At 43.2% G+C, this 27911-nt stretch overlaps 1 protein-coding gene across 5 annotated transcripts in view; it reads right to left on the reverse strand.

Moving 5' to 3' along the window:
• ctbp2l (C-terminal binding protein 2, like) overlaps nt 1–27911 on the reverse strand; it is a 312102-nt gene that overhangs the window by 40358 nt on the left and 243833 nt on the right. Inside the window, exon 1 of one of the 5 annotated variants that reach the window (XM_034193703.1) lies at nt 11803–12384. The exons of the other annotated variants lie outside the window; for them this stretch is intronic. Within the exon in view, the coding sequence (XP_034049594.1) occupies nt 11803–11821 (19 nt within the window). The 5' untranslated portion in view covers nt 11822–12384. Of the gene's footprint in view, nt 1–11802; nt 12385–27911 lie in introns of those variants that run through there. 5 annotated transcript variants of the gene reach the window in all.

The following is a 27911-nucleotide window of genomic DNA, read 5'->3' on the forward strand; positions in this document are numbered from 1 at the left end:
AATGCAGGTCTGTATGGACAATCACCCGATTTCTTTCGCAGGCCAGGCATTCAAAATACAGAAAATTATTACTTTGGTCACTATTTGTGCTGTTTCTACCCCGTAATGCCATAATTTCCAACAGTTGACACTGCAAGCTATAAATTTTCAGGATCTTTATGTTGAGGTTATAGGCTCCAGCCCCCTGTGACCCTTAATTGGGTAAGCAGCTATAAAAAATGGATGGATGGATGTTGATGTTGGTGCATTTTTTTTAAGTTTTGACTTTATTTATAGCTAATACACAGTTTTGTGCAGTACGTGACATATTGAGGCTGTCGTTTTGCTCCCTTTGGTGCCCGTGGACTAGGTGTAGAGATGCGCCTGACAGTCTGTTTCAAACCCCGAGGCAGAACTCAGAAAGGCTCAACTCCATGAATCATCCACAGCCTGGCTCTCTCTGACCTTTCGCTCTCTTACTTTCTCCATCTCCCTCTCACCAGCTTTTGCTCGATTACATTTCACAACTGTCTGGATTTTCCTGGATTTCTCGCTGTATGATAGCATCTCCTGACAGCTCCTCTCTTCTGCTGATGTCTTGCTCTGTATCTCTGTTTGCTGTATCTGCCTCGCCTTCCTTTATCTCTCCTTCCACATGAATTTTGCTCCTACCTCTCCTATCTCTCACCCATCTCTCAGTAATCACTGCCCCTCCTTACTGTCATGCTTTCTCCTCAACTGTCTTTCTTTCATTTCCACCCCATTTTCTATCTGTTTTCTCCCCGTCGCCGTCATTCTGTCTCTCTCTCGGATCCGGTGTGTGTCCTCCTCCGTGACAGAATGATCATCACTCTGCTGATTTTGATGGAGATGACATGATGTGTCTGTGCACGGGAAGCGTAGAAGCGACAGGTTACACCTCACCTATGGTAAACTGACAGTATATAGATCAAAGCCATCAAAATCTGATCCGGTGAAGGTAAGTGGGTCACGCTGCAATCATCACACTCTTTTCAGCAGCTCACACCTCTGAAGTGACACTCCTTTGGAACATATACTTATATTTCAGGGAAATAGAATCTATATATTAATAGCCAAATGGCCTCTGTGTGCGTGCGTGTGTGTGTATGGCTTCAATTACAGAGAAACTGAGGAGAACTGACATTTGGCGTTTGGTATGCTTATGTATTGTGGGTCAGCGCCACCAAAACATTGATAGGAGAAATTAGCTAACAACAGCGAACAATGGACATCGATAATTAAATTCTGGACTCACGCCATTCCAGCAGGGGGCGGTAAATCATCTATATATTAAAACTGTGCGTGCATGATTTTATTTAGTAAGTTCAATGTAAGTGCATAATATAACTAAATACATTAAAAACATATGGATGACACAAGAAAGTGAAAACACTTATTTCCATTGTGGTCCATTTAAAAATCAAATGACAAAATAGAAGTAATAATAAAATAAAATAATAAAAATAATAATAATGATGTGTATATGATAACAAGAACATAAACAATTTATAAATATATTAACACAGTAAATTAACATTAAAAATTACATAATTAACATGAAATAAAAGGATTGATTTCTTCCTCTAAAAACTGTTGAGGTCTAAGGTCTAGAGCCCGTGGATCCCCATGGGCAACGCGCTAGGCAAGATGAGAATTCCTCATACAGCTGAGGATGTTAGGGTTCATGTGAGATAGGTGAACTGTCGCAACTGAGGTGACTGGCATGAGGGACATGTGTATCTCAGACTTCGACCAATCATCTTTTGCACTTAGATAACATTACGGTAATGACTGGCTGAAATTTCCACCAACTATTTACCATGACATCATCAATTTAGATGAAATTTCCACCAATCATTTTGCTATGTCATCTAATCGAGGCCATGTCAGATGATGTGGTTCTCGATGGGTGTTTCTAAGCAATTCCTACTAAAATGATACACACAAAAGTAAAGGCGTCATCTTCTTTAAGGTATGAAGGAATCATTTACTTCATATCAACTTTTACCATTTCATAAAAAAAAGTTGGCAACCAAATTTAGACATTCATTCATAGGCTTGTGAGAACAGCACACAGGTCACATGTGACAAAGTGAGGTGGCAGTTCTTTCCCCGGTACCTTACACCTCCAGAGTGAACATCAGGCACCAGTGTACAAACCTCAAAGCCACAACATAGCAGTTGCAGCCCTGCAACAGCTCATTTAGAGGGAACATGTAAAAATACCATGAGCTGTTCTGAAGTCTGCCATGTTCTCTGCAGGCTCCCATAATGCCTCCTGGTCTACAGCAGCTGTTGGTAGCCTGACTAAATGCAGCTGGCGTCTCAAAACAGAGCTGTGTAATGAGCAGAGGACAACATCTTCTATCCTGCAGAACAAATGCCAACATGCATGCATGCTGACAGGGATTCGGGGGGTTCATATTGGAACTGCAGGAGGAAGAGTGTTCTACATTGCACTCCTTCATTAACCAATGCCCTCGTTTCCTACGCTTGTTGTTAAACTGTTGCAAGATTGCATTTGTGCTTGTGTGATGATATGTGATAAGCAACTTTTTCATAGAGAGTGGCAGCTGCTGTGGGTTCACCTGCCAAAGAAATTAATGCAAGAAAGCGAACAGCAAGCGAGTACACGCCACCTGCTTGGGTGGGTTCTGGATAATTAGATATTTTCTGGCATTTCTAAAACTTCAAAAGATGGAATCTGTCATTATTACACATGCAAAGGTTTTGAGAACTGCTTACTTCAGAAAGATTCACCAAACAGGACTTGCGTGAACCAGCCGTGAACATTGCACAACCTATTCAAAGTCAATGCGTGTCATTGCGCACAGGGTATCTCAACCTGAAATTAGATTATGAAGAGATGTTACTTTAGAGATGTAACTTTACAGATACATGATCTAACTCATATGAAGGAACCATTACAATATATATATTATAATTAATTACCTTTGAGACAAGATTCCAAATGTGTTCTCCACTGCACGACACACACAAGACAACCTGCAGCTGTAGATAATTTCTTTGTGATGAGAGAATGGCCAATTCTGAGAGCAAATGCATCATCGACTACGAAATGATATGGCACAGGCTTTATTTTATATAGCACGGCGTCAAGAGGGACGCATTGGCACGACGAACTGCGTGGCAGTGGGGGGATCAAATTGTGTCAAGGTGCCTTAAGACATGTTCAGTAACTTAAATGTAAGGCATGCATATAAACCATGGATTAATTATAAAGTTTACATAATAGTACGAAATACACATTTATTGTCATGGTTATTAGTTTTAAAGTAATAACTGTTCAAATCTCAATGCAGAGTGGCAGTTACATCAGGAAATCCAGCTGCGCGTTCACATGAACACAGCATGATAAAAGCAGACAGTCGCTGCCGTCTCGAGCTCCACTCGAGAAGCACGTAGGAGATTAAGCATGAAATTGATCATCGCTGTGTGCACTGTGTTTCTGTTCAGGAGGACCTGAGAATACTAACTACACTTATTATGATTACTATACTCACTCATCTGTTTGATACAAATGTTCAGTTATGAACTCAGGTCTGTTTTGCTGCATTTCTTTCTTTTAATTACTTTTTAGAATGTTCAAGGCTATTTTTATTCATTAGTACTTCTCATATTGTTCATACAAGACTGTGTTTTCATTCAAATTCTTTTTAAACATGGAAGTTTGGAAGTTTAGGTCATAATTAAATATTTCACATTCAGACTGTTAAGAAATATGTTTAAAACCACTTTATTCATGCACCTCCAAAAATAAAACTATAATGTGAATGCAGGCTTCCAGGAGCAGAACTAGAAAATGTCGATGATTTTAAGGCGGGCATTTAAATAACATGCAAAGCATAAAACATATTACATAAAAAATACAGCTCTCGATTCTTGTAACATTAACAATACTTTATTGTAATTTATTAGTGAAATATAGTGACAGATTAATTTTTATTTTGGTTTTTGAAAAGGCACCGGAAGCTATCTATAGATATGTAAAAATGTCAAATTTCTCAAGTAGACCCACCACTCGGGGGAGGAGTAACAGGAAGACAGGGGACAGGAAGGAGAGTAACAGTAGTAGCCAGTAAGACAATAGCGAGCAGTATTTCTGGTATTTATATTTGTATTTACATTTTGCAGATTGTTTTTTTTTTACTTCTACTTTTGATACTCTGTAATCTGATAATCTAACCATCTCACCCTCCCAGATTCTCCCCCTCAAACGTGATAAAAAGTGCAACTGTTTATTGCTTTGGTTGTTTTGTTTTTTTTTGTTTGTTTTTTTTGTATTTTTTTCCATTCGACTTCCTTTCTTATTAAAACCTCTGTTATACCCCTTGAAGTAAAGCTTCAAGTCTCCACTACAAATTGTTCCAACTGTTATGGCAGTGTACAAATGCAAAATTACAGAAACTGTGTGAGTCTAAATACTTTGTAGACCTGACTGTATACTTGATTGCGCCCTGCCCCCAAGTGTTTTAAACAAAATGAAAACAAGGTCCTTGAAAATGATGAGCTTCAAAGAGCAGTTTAAATAAAAAAAAAATCTGACATTATAATGCAAAACACTTGTTGAGAATTAGAACTGGGTCACAATGAAAATTATTTTATAAATGTAGGTCCACAGTTAAAAAGCTTAAAAACCACTCGATATGTATGACTAGTGTTGATTAGATGGCACTGTTTCCTCAGCTGGTACCTCTTTACTTGTAATCATTGCTGTCGATAAATACTTGTAGAGCCTGAACTCGGCCCGGGCTTTGCTCCCTGAGCCAGCACTTAGTCAGAGTCTGGCAGCAGGATGCAGCAGAGTGGCACACGGGGAGATGAGGCCACAGTTTCCATTATGCAGTGCAGAGAGAACTGGGAGCCTCCACCGCCGCGACGGCCGCCGCTATACGGCCTCCACAAAGAAGCAGCTAAAGGGAGAAAGGAGTCATTTTACTGGCGATGTGAGCGCAACACCTGCTCTCCAGCACACCGTCATCTGCTGCCGCCCGTTACTTAGCAACCCCTAAGCTGCTGTTTGCAGGTGGCTCCTTTCTAGACAACAAGACCAGACTGACCGGCAGCAGTTCTGGCTGTTCACTGCTCGGTAACGTGACCCAGATCCCCTCCTCAGTTAACACAGCCGGTCAGTCAAACAGGAGGGCGCTGTGTGTGGGTGGAACATCGTGCCGTGGAGGGGGCGAGTGGGGTTCTGGTGTGGCTCTGTGCCTCTGCGCTCTGTGTTTTAGTGGAGGTCAGTAATGCACAAAAACATGGACCCAGCAGGAACACACTTGCATGTGCACAGCAACTAATGAGTAGGAACACATTCGAAAGTTGGCAAACAGCCCGGAGCTTGAATGTGGAGTAATGGAGAAGCCTGGCAGAACGCACAGATGTGCAGCGAGATCGAACAGCGCTGTTTTTCTTCGTGGCCTTTTCTTCCCTTTTCAAACAGCACTTGGTCAGAGCTTTTACAGAGGCTGAATTACTCATTTACTACTTTCCTCCCTCATGCACACGGACACAAAAACCTGCCATAAACACGCTCCAGCCCTTCGCCTGCACGTGACAGCTCGAGGTCACTGTGCGATTTTTGAAGGGGGTGTGTATAAGCACCCATTGTTGGCAGCCTCCTCCCTGCCCTCCCCTCACGTCCCCAAAAAGGAACACACAAAGATCACTTGTCCTGTGTTGCCAGTGCTCCACCCCTGTCACCACCCGGCTGCAAGCCACACCAGAACCATCCCTTGCCAGGGAAATGCGTGCATGCCAGCTTTAAATGGTACCCTGTGTGTGTGTGTGTGTGTGTGTGTGCGCGCGCACAAACAGGCCAGGTCCACACTCTGCAGGACAGAAGCGAGTGTCAACAGCATCCGTGGCCCAATTATACTGCTTGGTCTCTTATCCCACGGTTTTGTCGTGTGGAGCTGCACTGGACGATCTGACATCCAGGATCACAACAAGACCGGACAAAAAGCAAAATAAAAGTCCCGACGTGTGACGTTTCTGATTCCCTATAAGAATCAAAGACGACAGCAATTCTCTCTCAGACAACCAGCTGTGATTTTTTTTCTTTTTGAGCCCCCAGCTGAATGTGACACCAGTTCCAACACAGCAGTTCACAATGCCAACAACAACAACACAGCACTTGTCGACTTTTGAAGGTTTTCTGCTCAGCAGTCCACAAAAACCCTTTTTCCACTTGCACTTAAAGTCGTGCATCCTCTTGTACGAGGCAGTTATCGTTTTACGTTGAAATACATGTCAATCCTCTTTCACTATTTTAACACAAACTGGGGAGGGGGGGGGGGCTCTAACAGAGCTTCACAATGTAAGTAGAAATGTAGTACTGCAGTAAGACTGTAAAAGTTTTAAAGGTGTATCTTGTGTTGGTAAAATTGTCAAACATAAGCCCCTTTACTTTTTCTTCTCTCCTCTTTATCTCCTGGTTGAGTAAAAAAAAATCCTCTAAAACAGGACAAACTGTACTAATCTGTCATGTTGTATTTACTCAATAAAGCATACTGCAACATTTTTATACAGTCATAATATGACTATATACAGGTGTGCACAAACGTATACATACTTGTCAGAATTTTTTGTCTTGGCCATTTGTCAGAGAACATGAATTATAATGCAAAAACGTTTTTTCACTCATGGTTAATGGCTGTGTGACATCATTTATTGTCAAACAACTGTGTTTACGAGGTCTGTCAATAAAGTATAGGTCCTTTTTATTTTTTTCAAAAACTATATGGATTTCATTCACATGTTTTTACGTCAGACATGCTTGAACCCTCGTGCGCATGCATGTGTTTTTCCACACCTGTCGGTGACGTCATTCGCCTTTGAGCACTCCTTGTGGGAGGAGTCGTCCAGCCCCTCGTCGGAATTCCTTTGTCTGAGAAGTTGCTGAGAGACTGGCGCTTTGATTGATCAAAATGTTTTCTAAACCTGTGAGACACATCGAAGTGGACACGGTTCCAAAAATTAAGCTGGTTTTCGGTGAAAATTTTAACAGCTGATGAGAGATTTTGAGGTGATACTGTCGCTTTAAGGACTTCCCATGGTGCGAGACGTCGCGCAGCGCTCTCAGGCGCCATCGTCAGCCTGTTTCAAGCTGAAAACCTCCACATTTCAGGCTCTATTGATCCAGGACGTCGTGAGAGAACAGAGAGGTTTCAGAAGAAGTCGGTTTCAGCATTTTATCCGGATATTCCACTGTTAAAAGAGATTTTTTTAATGCAAGACGTGCGGATGGATTGCAGCGTCGGCTCGCAGCCGCTGCGACGCTCCGCCACAGGAAAAACACCTCCGTTGGAAGCCTTAAGGACAAGTTGAAACATGTCCAGCTGTTAAACAATTTCTCATATACTCACTCCACTGAAAGCCATCAAAAGCCGCCTGGATTTTACAAATGGTTATCAACACGGAGGTGTTTTTCCTGTGCCGCCGCACCGCACGTCTTTCGTCCGCACGTCTTTCATTAAAAAAATCTCCTTTAACAGTGGAATATCCGGATAAAATGCTGAAACCGACTTCTTCTGAAACTTCTCTGTTCTCTCACGATGTCCTGGATCAACAGAGCCTGAAATGTGGAGGTTTTCAGCTTGAAACAGGCTGATGACGCCGCCTGAGAGCGCTGCACAACATCTCGCTCCGTGGGAAGTCCTTAAAGCGACAGTATCACCTCAAAATCTCTCATCAGCCGTTAAAATTTTCACCAAAAACCAGCTTAATTTTTCGAACCGTGTCCACTTCGATGTGTCTCACAGGTTTAGAAAAAATTTTGATCAAACAAAGCGCCAGTCTCTCAGCAACGTCTCAGACAAAGGAACTGCGACGAGGGGCTGGACGACTCCTCCCACAAGGAGTGCTCACAGACGAATGACGTCACCGACAGGCGTGGAAAAACTCACGCATGCGCACGAGGGTTCAAGCATGTCTGACGTAAAAACATATGAATGAAATCCATATAGTTTTTGAAAAAAATAAAAAGGACCTATATTTTGACAGCCCTCGTAGTAAGTCCCTTCGGCTGCTCCCTTGTTTGTACTCGGGGTCGCCACAGCAAATCCAAGGTGGATCGGCCTGTTGAATTGGCATAGGTTTTACGCCGGATGCCCTTCCTGATGCAACTCCACATTACATGGAGAAATGTGGCAGGGGTGAGATTTGAACCCGGAACCTTCTGCACTGAAACCAAGCGCTTTAACCACTTGGCCACCACCCCTCGTCAAACAACTGTTTACTCTTTTTAAATCATATTGACAACAGAAACTACCCAAATGACCCTGATGTATGTAAATGTTTGAGCACAAATGTAAATGTGTGCCATCCAGCAGGTTGTATTTCGTTCTTTGCGATAGAAGGAGGATGCAGAAAGCACTACGGTAAAGAGCACAAAGAAATGGAGTTGAGACACAAAGACATGACTGAACTGTATTGTCCTACTGTCCTGTTGCTTTTACAGATAAAAAAAAAAGAGAGAAATAAAGCAAGTGTGCAACTCTGACAGTTCTATATACACCGTAATTTCCGAACTATAGAGCGCACCTGAATATTCGCGGCACCCACCAATTTTAAAAGAAAAAAGAAATTATACATAAATAAGCCGCACTTGTCTGTAAGCCGTGGGTCTCCACGTTGTAACATGAGATATTTACACAGAAAGATGTTAGACAAAGATTTTTCAACTTTTAATTAAATACGTACTGTAAATGCTTTTTCCCCATGATGAGTTACACGTAAATATTGAGGCACACGTCATCCAGCGCACGCCTGGTGTCTCTGCTCCACATGGAGAACTGAGTAATTTTAACTTTTTCTTGAGATTTCATCGCATGCAGCCAGGATCGGATGGAGTCTGTGGTAAATGAGACGTTAATGAAGCGCTGTGACTTTTACGACTTGTTGCGCCAAGACAGAGAACCGGTTTGAAAGGGTGGAGGGGAGAAGGCGCCGCTCCACTAACTGATCTGATGGTGCAACTCTGGCGCAAAGTGCCAGAGAGGGACTTTTCTTCACTTAAACGAACAGGTAAGACCATATACGAGGTCTGTCCATAAAGTATCGTACCTTTTTATTTTTTTCAAAAACTATATGGATTTCATTCATATGTTTTTATGTCAGACATGCTTGAACCCTCGTGCGCATGCGTGAGTTTTTCCACGCCTGTCGGTGACGTCATTCGCCTGTGAGCACGCCTTGTGGAAGGAGTGGTCCCGCCCCCTCGTCGGATTTTCATCGTCTGGAAATGGTGGAATGAAAAGGACTTTTTTTCCATCAGAATTTTTTCAGAAGCTGTTAGAGACTGGCACCTGGAAACCATTCGAAAAAATTTATCTGGCTTTCAGTGAAAATTTTACGGGCTTCACAGAGAATAAGGACTTTAACCACAGGTTTAAGGACCCCTTTAAAGGACGGTCGGTGCGCCGCGCTGCGAGCTGCGACGATGCGGCACAAACCACTGGATCATTTCTAAGCTGATGGCTCTGTGGATACGAGACCGTCGTGTGCTCTTTCTCTGGTTATCACAAGACCTGGACATCAGCCATTTTCCGGCAGATTTCACTTTTAACAAGAGATTTTGTCATGGAAAGCCGCGCGGAGGCTTCGCGCGTCACGACCGATTCGCTGATGAAGCGAGACAAAGGAACACCTCCGTTTCGGAGTGTTAGAGGACAAGTTGGGACATGTCCAGCTCTCCACAAGTTCTTTTATACTCATTCGACTGGTAAGCACTGAAAGCCGAGATAGATATGTCCCAACTTGTCCTCTAACTCTGAAACGGAGGTGTTCCTTTGTCTCGCTTCATCAGCGAATCGGTTGTGACGCGCGAAGCCTCCGCGCGGCTTTCCATGACAAAATCTCTTGTTAAAAGTGAAATCTGCCGGAAAATGGCTGATGTCCAGGTCTTGTGATAACCAGAGAAAGAGCACACGACGGTCTCGTATCCACAGAGCCATCAGCTTAGAAATGATCCAGTGGTTTGTGCCGCATCGTCGCAGCTCGCAGCGCGGCGCACCGACCGCCCTTTAAAGGGGTCCTTAAACCTGTAGTTAAAGTCCTTGTTCTCTGTGAAGCCCGTAAAATTTTCACCGAAAGCCAGATAAATTTTTCGAATGGTTTCCAGGTGCCAGTCTCTAACAGCTTCTGAAAAAATTCTGATGGAAAAAAAGTCCTTTTCATTCCGCCATTTCCAGACGATGAAAATCCGACGAGGGGGCGGGACCACTCCTTCCACAAGGCGTGCTCACAGGCGAATGACGTCACCGACAGGCGTGGAGAAACTCACGCATGCGCACGAGGGTTCAAGCATGTCTGACGTAAAAACATATGAATGAAATCCATATAGTTTTTGAAAAAAATAAAAAGGTACGATACTTTATGGACAGACCTCGTATTTGTACTGTTTGTGAATTTACACCGTATGAGGAGTGCAGCTTTCAGGAAATCCATAAACTAGCCGCATCGTTGCAAAAGCCGCAGTGTTCAAAGCGTGTGAAAAAAGTAGAGGCTTATAGTCCAGAAGTTACAGTAAATGTGTACAGGAAGCAGGAAAAACTATGGTAAGGAGCAAAAAGAAATGGCGTGGGGATCCAAGTAAACTGCACTAATCTGTCCTGTTGCTTTTACTGATTAAAACATAAAGCAATACAAAAGAGCATGTGTGATACATCTATATAAATGCGCTTTCTGACAGTTTTTATTTGGTTGTTCATGACAGGAGCAAACAGCACAAAGAAGTGGAATTGGAGAGATGCAGCCATTACAAAACTACATTAATCTGTCTTGTTGCTGTCAATGATTGAAACATAAGGCAACACCTGTGCAGTCATGTGACTTCTTGACAAAGCTGTGCTGAGGCACAGACGTGTGGCCTGGAGAGTGCAGAGCACAGAGAGATGACATGACATGAACATACGACGTCTGAAACCATATTCAGAACACCTGTTGTTCTGAAATCAAAACTGATTTATCAGATTGATTGACCAGGGCACAGGGTGGGCTAGTGGTTAGCACTGTTGCCTCACAGTAAGGTCATTGGATCGATTACCACCTGTGGCCTTATTGTGTGGAGTTTTGCATGTTCTCCTCGGGTTTTCTCCTGGTTGAGAAGCGGGTTCCCTCTGCATGCTCCGGCTTCCTCCTACATCCAAAGACATGCAGGTTTGGTGGATTGGAACCTTTAAGATTGTCCGTAGGTGTAACTGTATTTGTTTGACCATATGTGGTCCTGTGATAGACTGGCGTCCTATCCAGGGTGTACCCTGCCTCATGCCCTATGACTTCTGGGATAGGCTCCAGCCCTCTGTGACCCGTAACTGGCGTAAGCGGTTGAAGATGAGTGAGTGAGATTGACTGACCAGTGCTACGGGTTACACAGACATCACGATTGGTTTTGAGTTCCAAGTTAATAATCAAAATATTGCGGCCTCAAATTATTGTGTTTGAACTCTTGCACAATTTGATAAAACAGCAAACTGGAATTAGACTGTTGGAGGACAGACCAAACAAAACATCTGCTCTCATGGAGGCACCATTGTTGAATTTGTTTTGAAGAGACTCAGATTGCACATGGCACCAAATTTCCAGTTGTCAGGTGCAATAAATGTTTTGGGACTCCTCCAGTCCATCCAACGGAGCATCGCCTACCGCCGTCACAACACACACTGCCTCCTGCCCTCCTCCACGCTCTGCCCCACCCTGTCCACCTCCCTCCCACATGCCAGACTTTATTAGACATGTACAATTAAAAAAAAAAAAAAGAAGAAGAGGAATCATGCTCCTTGCCTGGGAAATGTCTCCACATTCTTCACCTTAAGAACTACGCATCGTAGCAAAACCACAAGATGGCAGAGTGAGAAAAAAAACAAAAAACACCACCACCACGGGAGAGAAGGTGAAGACTCTCCGCAATAATCCAAGGAGGGTACCGCTTCCTACTCTTCTTGTTCTTCCACTCCTTCAGCCACCCCCCCTCCTCCAGAGTTGGATAGAGGAAGGGGTTTGCGCGGAGTGGGATCTCACCAAGCCCCCGACTGCATCATCTCCAGTCCGTGTCTCTGAGGGCGGCGTGAGGAGCACCGTACGCCCACACGGAGACTCGCACCCTGATGATCGGATGGTAGCGAGTTGAAGAAGGTGGGGAAGAGAGGCTTTTGTCCTACAAAAAAAAAAAAAAAAATCTCCCAGGAATAAAAGCTTTGCGCTTGGGGTGGGTGGGGGGGGGAGAGAGAGAGAGAGAGAATGGCTGGAAAAACTCTGCCGCTTCCTCCGCTGTCAGCTGCACAACATCAATTCAGCAAACCCCCCCTCTCTCCCTCTCTCTCTCTCTCTCCCTCTCTCCTTCTCTCCCTCTCTCTCTTCTAAGCTCGTTTTTCCTGCCTTTGTCTCAGCTAATAATAAACCAGAAGGAGCCGAAATGAAGCACGAGGGGGAATCTTTTTAATGTTTTTTTTTTAATGAAAGAAAGAAAGAAAAATCAATCTGTGTGACTCGATCACCAGCTCCAACATGTGGCACTGCCCTCTGGTCTGGCACAGTTCACTCTCCGGCTGCGCTCACTTCATTTGATCCGTGCACGTAACACACTCCAGCACAAGTGATGTTTCCCTCCTCCTCTGTCTTCTTCCCCTTTAATGTATTATTTCTTATGTGGACTCCACAGTATTCTAACAGAGCCCCCCCCCCCAGTCCCACCTCCCTCTCTCCTCATCTCTGTCACTCCTGCTCTCACCCCCCCCCCCCAGTCCTCCCCCTCATTATTTGGTTTCCTCCTCTGATTTTCCACTTTTATCTGAACCTCAACACATCCAGCGCCCCACACACACACACACACACACACACACACACACACACACACACACACACACACACACACACACATTTTGCGGGTTACCGGGAAACGAATGGAATAGTGACACATGCACATGCTGCCCCTCCCTCTCTTGGAATAAGCAACACACACACACACACGCACACACAATGAAATATACACTACCCTCCATGCACGCGCATGCTGAGACGTACAAAGCAACATTCAAGCCTCTCCAGCAATAACATTACAGCTGTGGAGTTGGCTTGTTTTCGCACCATCAGGGAAGTCATCAGAGCCCAGTGTGTCAAGTTCACAATTTGCTCCATGGAGGGGGAGGTGAGGAAGAGGAGGAGGAGGAGGGGAGATGGGAGACCGAGCTGAGAAATCGCGGTGCGTAAAACGCCCTGTTTGGAACAACAACGTAACTAGAGCCGGCTGGCCACACCACAACGTGGCCAGCCGGCTCGCCTTGAACAGTGCCAAGACACATCCGAAAAAATATACACACACCTCGCTGGGCCACAGGAGAGGTGCACACGGGCGCACGCCAAAACTGATGACAGGCGATAGTCTGGTGGACGGGGCTGGCTTGATGTGTCCACTTTTCATTTGTGTTAAACACTGTGCAGAATGTGTATTTGTGTGTGTTTTTATGCATGCATTCAAGCGGATATTGGGGCTGTTTCCCTGCGGCGAACGAGCCAACAGCAATGACACGTCTGAAAGGTGTGACAATCAAAGGCACCGGCCCCAACTTCCTGCCGTCGAAACACGCACACTGAAAGTGTGTCACACACAGCTGCCACTCTGATCGTAAGTAAAATTATGAGATGCAAAGAAGGCGTGCAGAATGTCAGAAACGGTAATAAAAAATGGCAGATCAGTTTCTCAAAAACCATGATGGTTCATCAACTAACACAACTGCATTCACTGCCTAGTCAATAGGTCAAACCATGCAGCACTGCCTCTTAAAAGGACCATACCACTCAATTCAATGTTTGACCAAAAATACCAACTATGAAACACGTTAAATGGTAAATTATGTTTTAAGTATGAACAGACACGTATGTCCCCAACAATAATAACTTTGTGTAGTACTTTCAGGGTAATACATTTCAAAGTACTTCCCACCAATTAATTACATATCAAAAGGCATCCAATCCAGAACCAGACCACATCCGAAATTCAGTGGAGTCTTCCAAGGCCTAATATCTATCTGTGGTGAAAATTCTGTCAAAATCCATGCATTAGATTTGACGTAATACTGCTAAAAGACAGACAGACAAATAAATAAAAGCTGATTTTATTACGTCCTTGGCGGACGTAATAACTAAAGTACCACAGTACATGTTACTAATTGACAGTACTGCATATTTCAGTGGACACATTATTTAAATGATGTTGTGCACCTGCCCCCCCCCCACACACACACCAAATATCCACAGTATGCTGTTCTTATGGAAACCGTATGTGTCGTCACCTTCATCTTTCTGTATTTCTGTATGTACAAATGTTAGCGAGATATCTCCAAAACGCTTAATTAAATTTTGGTACAATTTGACAGGTACATTGGGTTAATAGATGGGAAGGAGTTCCAGTCAAAATATCTAATCTAGACTTAATGTGAGACAAAATTACTTTTGTACCATTTCAGCAAGATAAAGACTTTTAAAATGTTGTTCAGTGAAAGTGTTGGAAACATCTTGTTTTCAGTCATAGCTGAGATAAAACAAGATTTTTGACACACTAAGATTTTTTAACCTGCTGTGTTATTTGTTAATGTAAACAGAATAATTCTAGTAAAATAAAACTCAAAAAGATTATTTTCTGGTAATTTAAATACCTTATTCCAAGAAATCTGAAGCAAATTTTATTTATTTCATTGTAACAGAAAAAAAAATAGTCTTCAGCAATATTTTACAAGTATTTGGAAGTGTTACACCTCAGGATCCCCCAGGAAGAGTTACAGGACTTGGCTGATGATAGGGAAGTGTGGGATGAGCTGCTTAGTCCGTTGCCACTGCGGCTTGGACCCAGACAAGCAGTAGAAAATGAATAAATGAATGAATTAAGTGTTACAAATAACAGCAGCTTAAATATGTTTTAGTGAGTCAAAAATGCTTGTTTCTTCTAAAATATGAGGTCTGTTAGAAAAGTATCCGACCTTTTTATTTTTTCAAAAACCTAATGGATTTGAATCACGTGTGCTTGCATGAGCAAACCTTGAACCTTCATGCGCATGCGTGACCTTTTTCACGCCTGTCGATTGCATCATTTGCTGGTAAGCAGCCTTTGTGTGAGGACATGTGTTGTGCTCTTGGCGGATTTTCATTGCAAGGAAAATGGTGAACGACTGGAGCAGCACTGCATCAAATTTTGCCAGAAACTGGGCGACAGCCAGGTGGAAACCATTCGGATGATTCAGACGGCTTTCGGTGACGATGCTCTGGGCATCACACAGATTAAGGAGCGGTACAACCGGTTTAAAGACGTCCGCACAATGGTGGAGAGCGAGCCACGCGCCGGTCGGCCATCAACATGCTGAAACGACCAGATCATTTCCAAAGTGAACGCTGTGGTGATGTGGGACCGTCGTGTGACTATCCGAGAAATTGCGGAAGAGGTGGACGTCAGCACTTTTTCAGCACATTCCACTGTGACAGAAGGTTTGGCCATGAAAAGAGTGGCGGTGAAATTCGTGCCGAAGCTGACGGTGGAGCAAAAGTCTCAGGACATGCTGGACTCTGAAAAATGATGCTCATCTCTTCCACAATTTCTCGGATAGTCACACGAGTGAAAAGCCACCGAAAGCCGTCTGAATCTTCCGAATGGTTTCCACCTGGCTGTCGCCCAGTTTCCTGTTTTATAACAGACTTCATATGACTCAAAACAAGAGGTTTTCAAAACTCTTTCAGTTAAGATTTTAAGATGTCCTTATCTAAATGAAGTCTATATCTGGACTTTGTCTTATATTACAGTATCCTGAGATATTTTCATTGGAAACTAGACAAATACACTTGGTAAGATGCTACATATTTTTATTTTATGTATTTATTTAACACAGATGACACGTTTAAGCATTGTTATATTTCAATAAAAGATGCAACCAATGCAGGCAGCATGGTGGATAAGTGATGAGCACGGTTGCCTCACAGCAAGTACATCACGGAATTGATGCCCACCTGTAGCCTTTCTGTGTGGAGTTTGTGTGTTCTCTCCATGTTTGAGTGGGTTCCCTCTGCATGCTCCGGCTTCCTCCCACATCAAAAGACATGCAGTTTAGGTGGATTGGAAACTATGAATTGTGCATGTGGGTGTGAATGTGTTTGTTTGTCTATATGTGGCTCTGCGACAGACTGGTGTCCTGTCCAAGATATACCCTGCCTCACGCCCTGTGACTGCTGGGACAGGCTCCAGCCCCCCGCGATCCAATCTTGGATAAGCACTTGAAGATGAGTGTGTGTGTGTGTGATGCAACGTATACAGGATGTCTAGCAGCAGTTTATTGGCGGTCCTTGTCCCTGGTTTGGCTTTCAAGTGATTTTTGCAGTGAATATATTGGAAAATGGTAAATCTTTATGAAATGGGTTCAGATATTTTATTGAGTAAAGGTTTTTTTAAGCCTGTGTTTCCTTTTCTCTACATACCCAATACTTTGAAATGTGGGTTTGGCTTTGCTGTGCTCTCTGAGCGTGTTTGATCTTGTTAAATTTTTTTGTTGTTACATGAATTCATGGAGCTAACCACTGCGGTTTGTTGGAATGAATTCAAAGCAGAGTAAAAGAGGCAGCATGTTATTCAACTAATTCTGTTGCACAACTGGGGTGCGGGGTGGTGGTGCTTGTGTGTGTAAAAAATTAAACTACTATATTTTGAGGTTTGCACGCTGCACATCGGACAGAAATACTGACGGGTTACAGAAGACTTAAATGGTTTTCTAAGTCTGAAGTGAAGTTTCTTTTAAAATAATTTCACCTTGAATTTAGAGAAGAGCTCTCTCTCTGTGTGTGTGTGGATCAGTCCCCTGTTTCAGTCAGAATGATTTTCTCCTCGAAGCTGTCATCTCTCTCTCTTTTTGTTATTAATAACCTAAATATTTCCATACTCGTTTGGCCATGACACAGGGGTGTAGCTACACAAAGCACACTGAATGAAGCATGTTGAACTTTATAACTGCAAACTGTTGTGATGAGTAAATCCTTCAAGCAGCAAACCTTTGGCTTCCATTGATGCATACATTTAAAAACGTTTGCCAACTGAAATAACTGTATGTTTAGAATTTTTTTTTTTTTTGAAAGCTGAAACAGTGAGGATAATATTTGTGACATATTCCCACGCACATTAATATTTACTGACAAGGTCTGCCACACAGTCCTTCTTGTGCCTCTTATACTGCACAACCGCAAGCGTTACTAATAAATGTCATTCAGTGAGATGCAATTTATAAGAATGATGCCAAATTGTGAGTGATACCTTGTCCACAAGTGAACAGCACTTTCTCTATACAATCTTTAACTTTGTCATTTTCAGAAACTGTTCCATAAACATTGCACCCTTTCAAGAAATATCTACGTACACATGGAACCACTTACACTGACTGAAAACACTGTAGTACATATGCCAGGCCTGTATGTGGTGCAGTAATGCTCCCACAAAAATGATGAAGATGTGGAAGCATGTGCATACGGAGCTGAACGTCTGCTTCAAGTCACACTGGATTATAAGTCGACTAAACTGTAACAGTATGTTGACTGGGAATCGTGTCAATCTAAATATGCAGATATCATCTACTCATTTCAGGCGCAACAACTGAAACACCTGACAGAGAAAGACGTGACTTCTTGCGGTCGGGGTTGAGGCTGAGGTTAGAGAGGTGGGGCTATGGCATCGTTGTTTCACAAAAGTTGTGTACTGGTTGTACACATGAAAACGCAAAGGTGACATTTTGAGATCTGGCCACTCTGGGACTGGTTCAGTGTGGACGAAATACTGATACAATATAAAACCTTTGCAGATGCGCCTGAATTCGTCTCTGTGTGGACTGGCCCTACATCCTACTCATGCCCTGAGGCTCACTGGCCTGGCGCTTACCTCTGGGTATTCCACTGTCAGACAGATAAGAGATATAAGGTTGGTACCAATTTACAGCTCAGTGGACTGAGAAAATGCACACTGAGCATCCTGTCCATAACCACAGACAGGTAGAGTGATTGGAAATCAAACCCTGATCTACATATTGGTATCTTAACTCCTAACCCACTGATATTGGGCCAACTTCAATTTTTCTGGTGCTTAACACAAATGCACCCTCTCAACAATGTCACTACAATACATATTTTTTAATGCAATGGTAACACTGCCCCCCCCAACCAATAAAAATCAAACTTAACATTTGCTTTTCCAACTGGGCCTACCATGCCATGTCTGCTTTTGGAGTTCTTAATCCCTGACCTTTAGCACAGCGACAAATCAGGAGTTGTGGCCACGCTCAAAAAGACCCAACTAACAGCCTCCTTTTAATCTGAGTGGATTTACTATTGATGAGGACTCCTCTTCTTTAGGCAGCCTAATTATACTGTAAATCCGGTTTTCCTGTAAGCGTTGGAACTAGGCTGCTGAGAGAAAGCAGACTGTAGAGAGCAGTTAAATCCCTGTAAAGTACTTAAAGAGATTTTAAGAAAATGAGTTGGTGGAGCAGCCAACCTGCTGCTTGGAGATGAGGCTTCATTTGACCCAGACGACCAGAGGCCCATTTGCCAGGAAGAATTAAACTGGGCAAAGTGAGGGAGATCTGTCATGAAAGCTAGCTCACACGTTCAACGGAATAACTTCAGGAACAAAAATATTCTTGTCACCAACTCTGCATGCTTGCATAGACAAATGTTGCATAGACAAATGTTTTGCTCACCCTTGATGCCTATTGAAATTGTTTAGACAAAACATGACCTATGGCATTCATTAGGAAGGGTTTCAGTTGAATATGAAGCAGTCGCAATGAGAATCAGCACATCCAAGCATAAGGCCGTAGTACTGTGCCAGTAACTTGTGGATTCCTCAGTATGCATTCGTAACAAGTATCTTGGGGCTTGTTCCAGAAGGGGAAAATGAAGGCAAAGGCTGACAGTTCGTGTCAGTAATAATGCAGGAGCTGATATGAACTATTGTGGCTATGAGGGAGTTGAGCGAGAAAACAAAGGCCTGAATTTACCAGTCTCCGTATTGTAATCCTCATATGTGGTTACAAACTTTGGGCAAAGCTGAAGAATGAGATTGTTGATACAAGCAAATGAAATGAGTCTCCTTTGCACACGGTTAGACTTAGATTTAGAGGCCGGTTGAGGAGCTCTGATGTCTGAAGAAACTAGGAAATGCTGCCCATTCACTTAGACAGGAGACAGTTGAGACTGTTGGGACAAGTGGTTAGGATGCCCCTATGTAGAGGTTTATCAAGCATATCTGGCCAACAATGGACTTTCCATTGCAGACCCACAATACATTGGAGGGATTACATATCTCCTCCAGCTTGAGAACACCAGGGGTCCAACAGTGGGAGCTGATGGTCATGACTAGGCCACTTTTTCAAACCATTGCCAAGGGGTGGGCAGTGTACCGGTGACAGTCATCACCAGTGTTATAGTGTGCCACGGTATGGATTGCACAATAATGTCAACAGGCCAACAAAAACCCCCACCAGACAAAGTTTTTTTATGACACGAACAAAAAAATATTGCTGACAAAATTCAAATTAATTTGGAAATGAAAGCATTCCCAGCTCAGATTAGCACTACAGTTCTGAGGCTGTTTTGATTAAAGCTCTGCTTATTTCCTGTTCTGCTGAGATCCACATGTGGTCAGAACACCAGTTATATTCCTGAATGATGTAACTGGCCATAAACTCATTTGCATACAAAGACATAAGTTCACAGTCTTGGAAATATTACGTGTGAACTGGCAGATTCTGTGCGCTCATTTAAGCTATTAGCAGACATTAATTAACCACAGTCACTAATTTATTCAAAGTAAACCGTCAAAGATTTTAAATTTGACGGAGCAGATTTTAAAAATGAAAATAGTCCAGGTTACACTCTTGCTCAAATACATTATAAAATGGGTGCATTTCCTGCAAACTGGCCTGCCACATCTGAGCACAAACAGCACGGCAAGGCGCCTCCCAGCTGATCACCAGCCAAAGACACACTGATAGCTGGAAATGACGGCTCAGTGCACACGACGTGTCACATTAAAAACACAGAGACCACAGCCAGGACAGGTATATCAATAAGTACTACAATAACTACATAGCAAATAATGAAAAACAACGATCACATAACACAGAAACAGAGAGTGACACATTTGTGTGTGTGCTGAATGGACAGAGGCCGTGGCCGCCAACAGCAGCAGCTGTTTAGAGCTCTGGCTCTGGACATCACAGCTATACAACACGCCCCGTGTTTTGAAGGATATGACCTTACAGCTGTCCACTGTGACGTGCGTGTCTGCTTGCTGTCCTCACATGGAAATACATAAAACGTATATTGCTTTTGCGACAGGCTGCAGCGACCGAGCACACAGCGCGCACATTGACACGTTGTCCCAGGTGAAATGGACTGTCAGATCATGTCAGCATGCAGCAGGCGATCATGTCACCCACGTGAGCACTGTTCCACAAGACGAGGTGTCTGTCCTGCGGTGCGGTGCCCACAGGACATGCGTGTCAGGCAGCACTCTGTAACCAAACTCCACAGCAATTCACTGTTTATACCCAAGAGGCCAAACAAAACAGACAAAAGTTACTTTGTTCTCCTTTAAAAGTGCCCTAAAGCTAGATTGGACTGGATTGTGTTTCAATTAGATTTAATCCACAAAGATAATAAAACCTACCTGGGCTGATTTTGTTCTGGAGAAAGCAAACTTCCAATAGATATCAGATATTGCTATTTTAGTTAAAAAAGGTGAACAAAATTGACACCTCTGGGTCAATATGTAAACTCCAGTTCCTGTGCTGTGTTCCAAGTACTGTGTCGCCTTGAAGACTGACAAATTAATCAAAACAACTGATCCGGCGGCAGTGTTACTCTGCTACTAAAAGTGTGTGTATGTGAGTGAAACAGAGATCCCCTTTCCTGTATATGCAGCTTTTTTGTGTATCTTACCCGACGATGGGCGTTCAGCAGGGTCACTATATCTGAGGTCGAAAATGCAAAATGCATTGAACATTTATTGCTGTGTTCCAGAACAATGAATAGATGAATTAATATCCAATAATAGCAATTCATAAGTGGATGAATTAATTTCCAACAACATTAATTCATAAATATTTGTTTAGATTACTTCAAAACTATCACCACTTTAACAATTATTGAACATAACAAATAAAAATAGTAGCCTTGCTCTTAAACATCTGTTTATATAATTATAACAGTAAAGCACATAGGACCAGTCACACTCCCACTCACGCTTCTTATAAACTCCATCATAAATTTGCAACTACTAACAATACAACCATACTAATAACAACATGCAGTTCAGAGCAGCCAACAATGTATCTCAAGTCTTGTCTTGCCTGAGTTCAAAGTTCACGTGAGGTCTGTGCCTGCCTGTATTCTCCAGCGGGAGTCTGACCCGGAAGTGACTGGGAGAGAGATATAAATGCGTACTGTCCGTAAGGAGCTCCTTATGTGTGTGTGTTATCAGTGTTGTGTGTCCATGTGCTAAAATCAGAACCCTGTAGCTCAGACCCGGAGGCAGACACTGATGTGCAGAGAGGTCTTGCTTTTTTTTAAGACCAGAAGTGTAAAGTGTAAATGAAATGATGACATGTTTACTGCCCCATATTATCACCATGTAAAGGAATGAAATTCCTTCGGATCATCGTAATGTTACAGTAGTGTTCAGAATAATAGTAGTGCTATGTGACTAAAAAGATTAATCTAGGTTTTGAGTATATTTCTTATTGTTACATGGGAAACAAGGTACCAGTAGATTCAGTAGATTCTCACAAATCCAACAAGACCAAGAATTCATGATGTGCAGACTCTTAAGGCTATGAAATTGGGCTATTAGTTAAAAAAAAAAGTAGAAAAGGGGGTGTTCACAATAATAGTAGTGCGGCATTCTTTCCGTGAATTCCTTCAATTTTGTGGAATAAACAGGTGTGAATCAGGTGTCCCCTATTTAAGGATGAAGCCAGCAACCTGTTAAACATGCTTTTCTCTTTGAAAGCCTGAGGAAAATGGGACGTTCAAGACATTGTTCAGAAGAACAGCGTAGTTTGATTAAAAAGTTGATTGGAGAGGGGAAAACTTATACGCAGGTGCAAAAAAATTATAGGCTGTTCATCTACAATGATCTCCAATGCTTTAAAATGGACAAAAAAAACCAGAGACGCGTGGAAGAAAACGGAAAACAAATCAAAATCAAAATGGATAGAAGAATAACCAGAACGGCAAAGGCTCACCCATTGATCAGCTCCAGGATGATCAAAGACAGTCTGGAGTTACCTGTAAGTGCTGTGACAGTTAGAAAATGCCTGTGTGAAGCTAATTTATTTGCAAGAATCCCCCGCAAAGTCCCTCTGTTAAATAAAAGACGTGCAGAAGAGGTTAAAATTTGCCAAAGAACACATCAACTGGCCTAAAGAGAAAGGGAGGAATATTTTGTGGACTGATGAGAGTACAACTGTTCTTTTTGGGTCCAAGGGCCGCAGACAGTTTGTGAGATGACCCCCAAACTCTGAATTCAAGCCACAGTTCACAGTGAAGACAGTGAAGCATGGTGGTGCAAGCATCATGATATGGGCATGTTTCTCCTACTATGGTGTTGGGCCTATACGAGGTCTGTTAGAAAAGTATCGGACCTTTTTATTTGTTTCAAAAACCTGATGGATTTGAATCACGTGTGCTTGCATGAGCCAACCTTGAACCTTCGTGCGCATTTCGTGATTTTTTTCACGCCTGTCGGTTGCGTCATTTGCTTGTAAGCAGCCTTTGTGTGAGGATGGGTGGAGTCTCTCATCGTTTTTTCTTTGCAAGGAAATGGCGGAACGACTGGAGCAGCGTGACTGCATCAAATTTTGCCACAAACTGGGCAATAGCCAGGTGGAAACATTCGGATTATTCAGATGGCTTTCGGTGACGATCCTCTGGGCATCACACAGATTAAGGAGTGGTACAACCAGTTTAAAGACGGCCGCACAACAGTGGAGGGCGCGCCGCTCACCGATTGGCATCAACACGCTGAAACAACCGGATCATTTCCAAAGTGAAAGCTGTGATGATGTGGGACCGTCGTGTGATTATCCGAGAAATTACGGAAGAGGTGGACATCAGCACTTTTTCGGCACATTCCACTGTGAAAGAAGATTTTGCCATGAAAAGAGTGGCGGCAAAATTCATCGGCACAAAGCTGATGGCGCAGCAACAGCGCCTCCGTGTTGAAGTCTCACAGGACATGTTGTAACATGCCCAGGTTGTCAACCATTCGGAAGATTCAGACGGCTTTCGGTGGCTTTTCAGTCGTGTGACTATCCGAGAAATTGTGGACAAGCTGGACATGTCAGGGCATGTTACAACATGTACTGTGAGACTTCATCACGGAGGTGCTGTTACTGCGCCATCAGCTTCGTGCCGATGAATTTCGCTGCAACTCTTTTCATGGAAAAATCTTCTTTCACAGTGGAATGTGCCGAAAAAGTGCTGAGGTCCACCTCTTCTGCAATTTCTCGGATAATCACACGACGGCCCCGCATCACCACAGCATTCACTTTGGAAATGATCCGGTTGTTTCAGCATGTTGATGCCGCCTGGAGCGCGGCGCGTTCTCCACTGTTATGCAGATGTCTTCAAACCGGTTGTACCGCGCCTTAATCTGTGTGATGCCCAGAGGATCATCACAGAAAATTCTCTGAATAATCCGAATGGTTTCCACCTGGCTGTCACCCGGTTTGTGGCAAAATTTGATGCAGTCGCGCTGCTCCAGTCGTTCCGCCATTTCCTTGTAAAGAAAAAACGACGAGAGACTCCACCCATCCTCACACAAAGGCTGCTTACAAGCAAATGACGCAACCGACAGGCGTGAAAAAAATCAGGCATGCGCACGAAGGTTCAAGGTTGGCTCATGCAAGCACACGTGATTCAAATCCATCAGGTTTTTAAAAAAATAAAAAGGTCCGATACTTTTCTAACAGACCTCGTATATCGCATACCAGGTATCATGGATCAGTTTGGATATGTCAAAATACTTGAAGAGGTCATGTTGCCTTATGCTGAAGAGGACATGCCCTTGAAATGGGTGTTTCAACAAGACAATGACCCCAAGCACACTAGTAAACGAGCAAAATCTTGGTTCCAACCCAACAAAATTAATGCCTTGCAGATGTGAGGAAATCATGAAAAACTGTGATTATACAACTAAATACTAGTTTAGTGATTCACATGATTGCTAAAAAAGCAGTTTGAACATAATAGTTTTGAGTTTGTAGCGTTAACAGCAGATGCTACTACAGTATTATTGTGAACACCCCCTTTTCTACTTTTTTTTTTACTAATAGCCCAATTTCATAGCCTTAAGAGTTTGCATATCATGAATGCTTGGTCTTATTGGATTTGTGAGAATCTACTGATCTACTGGTACCTTGTTTCCCATGTAACAATAAGAAATATACTCAAAACCTGGATTAATCTTTTTAGTCACATAGCACTACTATTATTCTGAACACTACTGTATATGTTCTTTCACCCAGTGCCATAGGCTTTTATTTTTGTCTTCTCCCTCTTCTTACGTTGCCACCCCTCTCTTGCAACACCGCTTTTTTAATTTATTTAAATCACCATACGTTTCTCCAGCAATATCGACCAGGAAGCATATCCCACTACAAATGTACAATGAAAAACGGGTTTAGTGCCTTTATGCATCTATAGGTACAAAAGATGAGCAAGTAAAAAAAAAAGTCTTAGAGGTTCAGTGGAAGTGGACATCCTCAGTGTGAAGGAAGCAGCAATAATGAGGTTTTTCAGTGATGCAATTGTAATTTTGCCTTGGTGAATATTAATTTAGGAGGCCCGGGTTCATCCACTGAGAGGCACCTGCTGCGACAGAAGCAGGCAGGGTGAAGAAGACACACGCACACATGCAGACATGCACACAACACACAGCTAAGAGCCCAGAGTCAACACTGCCTCTCTGCTTTTGTTCCGCCTCCCCTCGTCGCTTCCTTTCCCGTGATCAAATCTCCAGAAAACACTCCGGATCAGGGCTGAAGGGATGATGAGATGAACGATGAAGAAACAGTGAAGAGATAAATTATAGCATGGAAATGCAAATGAGTGCATTTTTAAATGTGCATGCATTTTAAATGTGTGCATGCAAGCAGGCTTTATTTTGCAGGCAGGAACAGACCCCCGTGGCCTCTGCATCAGCCGCAGCAACAGCCACAGGAAGCCGGGCGGTCTCACGCCCTTTACGTACGGAAGAACAATCTAAAACAGCAACAAATACAAAACCCGCAGTCCTCCGAGGCCGGTGCAGTCATTACATACAATGATATTGTGCTTCATTTTCAGGCCACCGCCGACTCCAACCTTCTCTCCTTCACTCGCTCCCTCCTACCCTGCCCCCCCCTGCACAATAAAAGAGCAAGAGTGTGCATGTGAGAAAGCGAGGGAGTGGGTGTGAGCGATCTGTGGTTGGACTCCAGATGTGGTAGTGGACCACTCTGGTGCTGTTAGGACCCACTCAGAACTTTGCCTTTTCCTTCCGTCTCCCCACCCCGCAGTGACACCAGCCATCTGGCCTGGCAGAGAAAGTGCAGACAGCAGAGGCCCACCCTCCCGAGTCTGGCCCTGTGTGTCACTCAGCAGAGTGTGCACGCACACAGACACACACACGACGACACCCCCCGCCTCACCAAAGCTGTCACATGGCTATTAACCCACTGGAGCTGTGTCCCAGCTGCGCTCCATTACGATAACTATCGAGGTCTTTGGGTCTTGTGAAGCAGGTCATCAGATTACTGTGAGATGTCTCATGCTGCCGAACGCAGCGTCATTATTCACCTGTTTGTTTAAATACCGTCAATGCCGTCAGCAGGACTGTAGACGGCTATGAGGCTATGGTAGGCCGCTTTTAAAAATTTCTTTACGTCATGAGGTAAACATGCATGTTTCCCTCTGCAGGGACAATCTCCATGCTGCCAGATACTTCAAATGACATTTTCGCCTGTTTAGTGGCAACAAGAAGCTGTATACAAAGTGTTTTTAGTTAGGCCTGTGCCACTACATTGTATAGCTGGTCCGCCCATGACCGTGTTTGTCTTCTAAATCAAAACTAAAGTCATTAATTCATCTCAAGTGAAAAGATGAACTTCACATCTTAGGCAGGAAAAGAAAAGAGCCCCTTTTAAGAACACCTAGTTAAATTTTGAACAAAATCAAACCTGTAGGTACATAAGTCTTGATTTCGGTTAGGATCGGCCACTAATCGATCAAGGTCAAATATCTGGTCCCATGCTAATGTACTTGAAAAATGGTTAATTTTACGGAATTAGTCTCAGATATTTTGAAAACTCGTAGCATTTTCTCTACCTGCCTGATCCCGTGGAAAGTGGGTGTGGCATCATGGCTTTCTCTGAGCACCTAGCTGACTTATTTGTTTACGTCATTTAGAAGCTAGTGCCGCACCTTTGTTTTAAATATTTTCACAGGTGGAATAGTTCAAGTGTGTGTTTGTGTGTTGGCTGCTAACCTGAATGAATGACAACCAGTAGACTTGATTTGCAGCGTGGGCCACAAATTAAACCACAGGACAACAGACAAGGCCTAAGGACACACCGAGCCACACAGGAAAAAAATAACAACCGGTCGATGGGACGGGACGACCACAAGCAACCGCAAACACGCTCCTTCCAGGAATGAATACACAGCATGTGACAAACAAGACGATTGAATCAGCTACGATTACAAAACAAGGATGCCCACCGTGCTGGTTTTTCCCCCACAAGAACACAGATTACTTTTTGCCAGGATTATGTGAAAAGCCTTTTTATTCACGTTTCTCCATTTCTTTTCAACTTCAATCTTCTTTTGCATCCTTTCTGTTTTGCCATCTCCTCATCTCATCCTCGCTGGTCCCAGACCGTGAAGAAAATAAGTAAGTTAAAGAAATGGTTAACCTTTGAAATATCTGCTCTTTCCTCTTTTCAGTGACACAAAAAACAAAAAAAAACAAGGCTGGCCTGCACTTCAGAGGAGATATTCAATATCCATGAGCTTTTTCATTTCACACTGATGAATAATTCAGGGTGACCTGCCCACCACAGAGAGAGAGAGAAAGAGGAAAAAAAAGGGAGCGGGGAGGTGCACGGAGGTAGTGGTCTGTTAGAGTGCGTGCAGCTGCTGCTGTCCAACGTGCACAAAACCCATCTCAACCCCAGCTGCTGCAGAGAGCCGAATAACATAAAGCAGAATTGACGACAGATAATTATGGAGATTATATCGGAGTGCTGCCATTATTTCAGCGCAAGCGGTGAATGCGTTTTGTAGCTACGCGGTAAACAAAGCATCCGCACGATGAGGGCCGACTAGAATTAACATGACAACACGATCACCGAAAACAGCTGCAAGAATCTTCGCACTGACCGCAACACGTGTCTCAAGAAGTGCGTGCACGAGATTGCATGTACACACTCCTCAGATCGCTGTTAGCATGTAGCAATGACCTTCAGACCTATGGAAGAGTGTTAAGGGACGACTGAGACAACAGGTCAATTCCAGTCGGATGTTGACTAAGAATCCCGTGACCAGCTCCTTTCCTCAAATTAATTTCAGAATGAATTTATGAATCTTTTCATTCCAATGTCAAAATAAATAAATACATTTTTAAAAAGGACTTATTCTGAAAGTGGACCATTCTGACAATTTTAGATGTTTGGGCCAAATACCTGTTATACCACTACCAACCACTTTCCAAAGGATAAAACAAAGTTAAAAACATGTTTTCCAACCTTTTCTCAAGTCCACTTAGGTTCAGTTTGTTCTGGTTAATTACTAAAATCAACTTGCTTGTATTTGAGATAGGGGATGTCACA

This window comes from Thalassophryne amazonica, chromosome 18 (genome assembly GCF_902500255.1).
Source record: "Thalassophryne amazonica chromosome 18, fThaAma1.1, whole genome shotgun sequence".
Taxonomy (NCBI): domain Eukaryota; kingdom Metazoa; phylum Chordata; class Actinopteri; order Batrachoidiformes; family Batrachoididae; genus Thalassophryne; species Thalassophryne amazonica.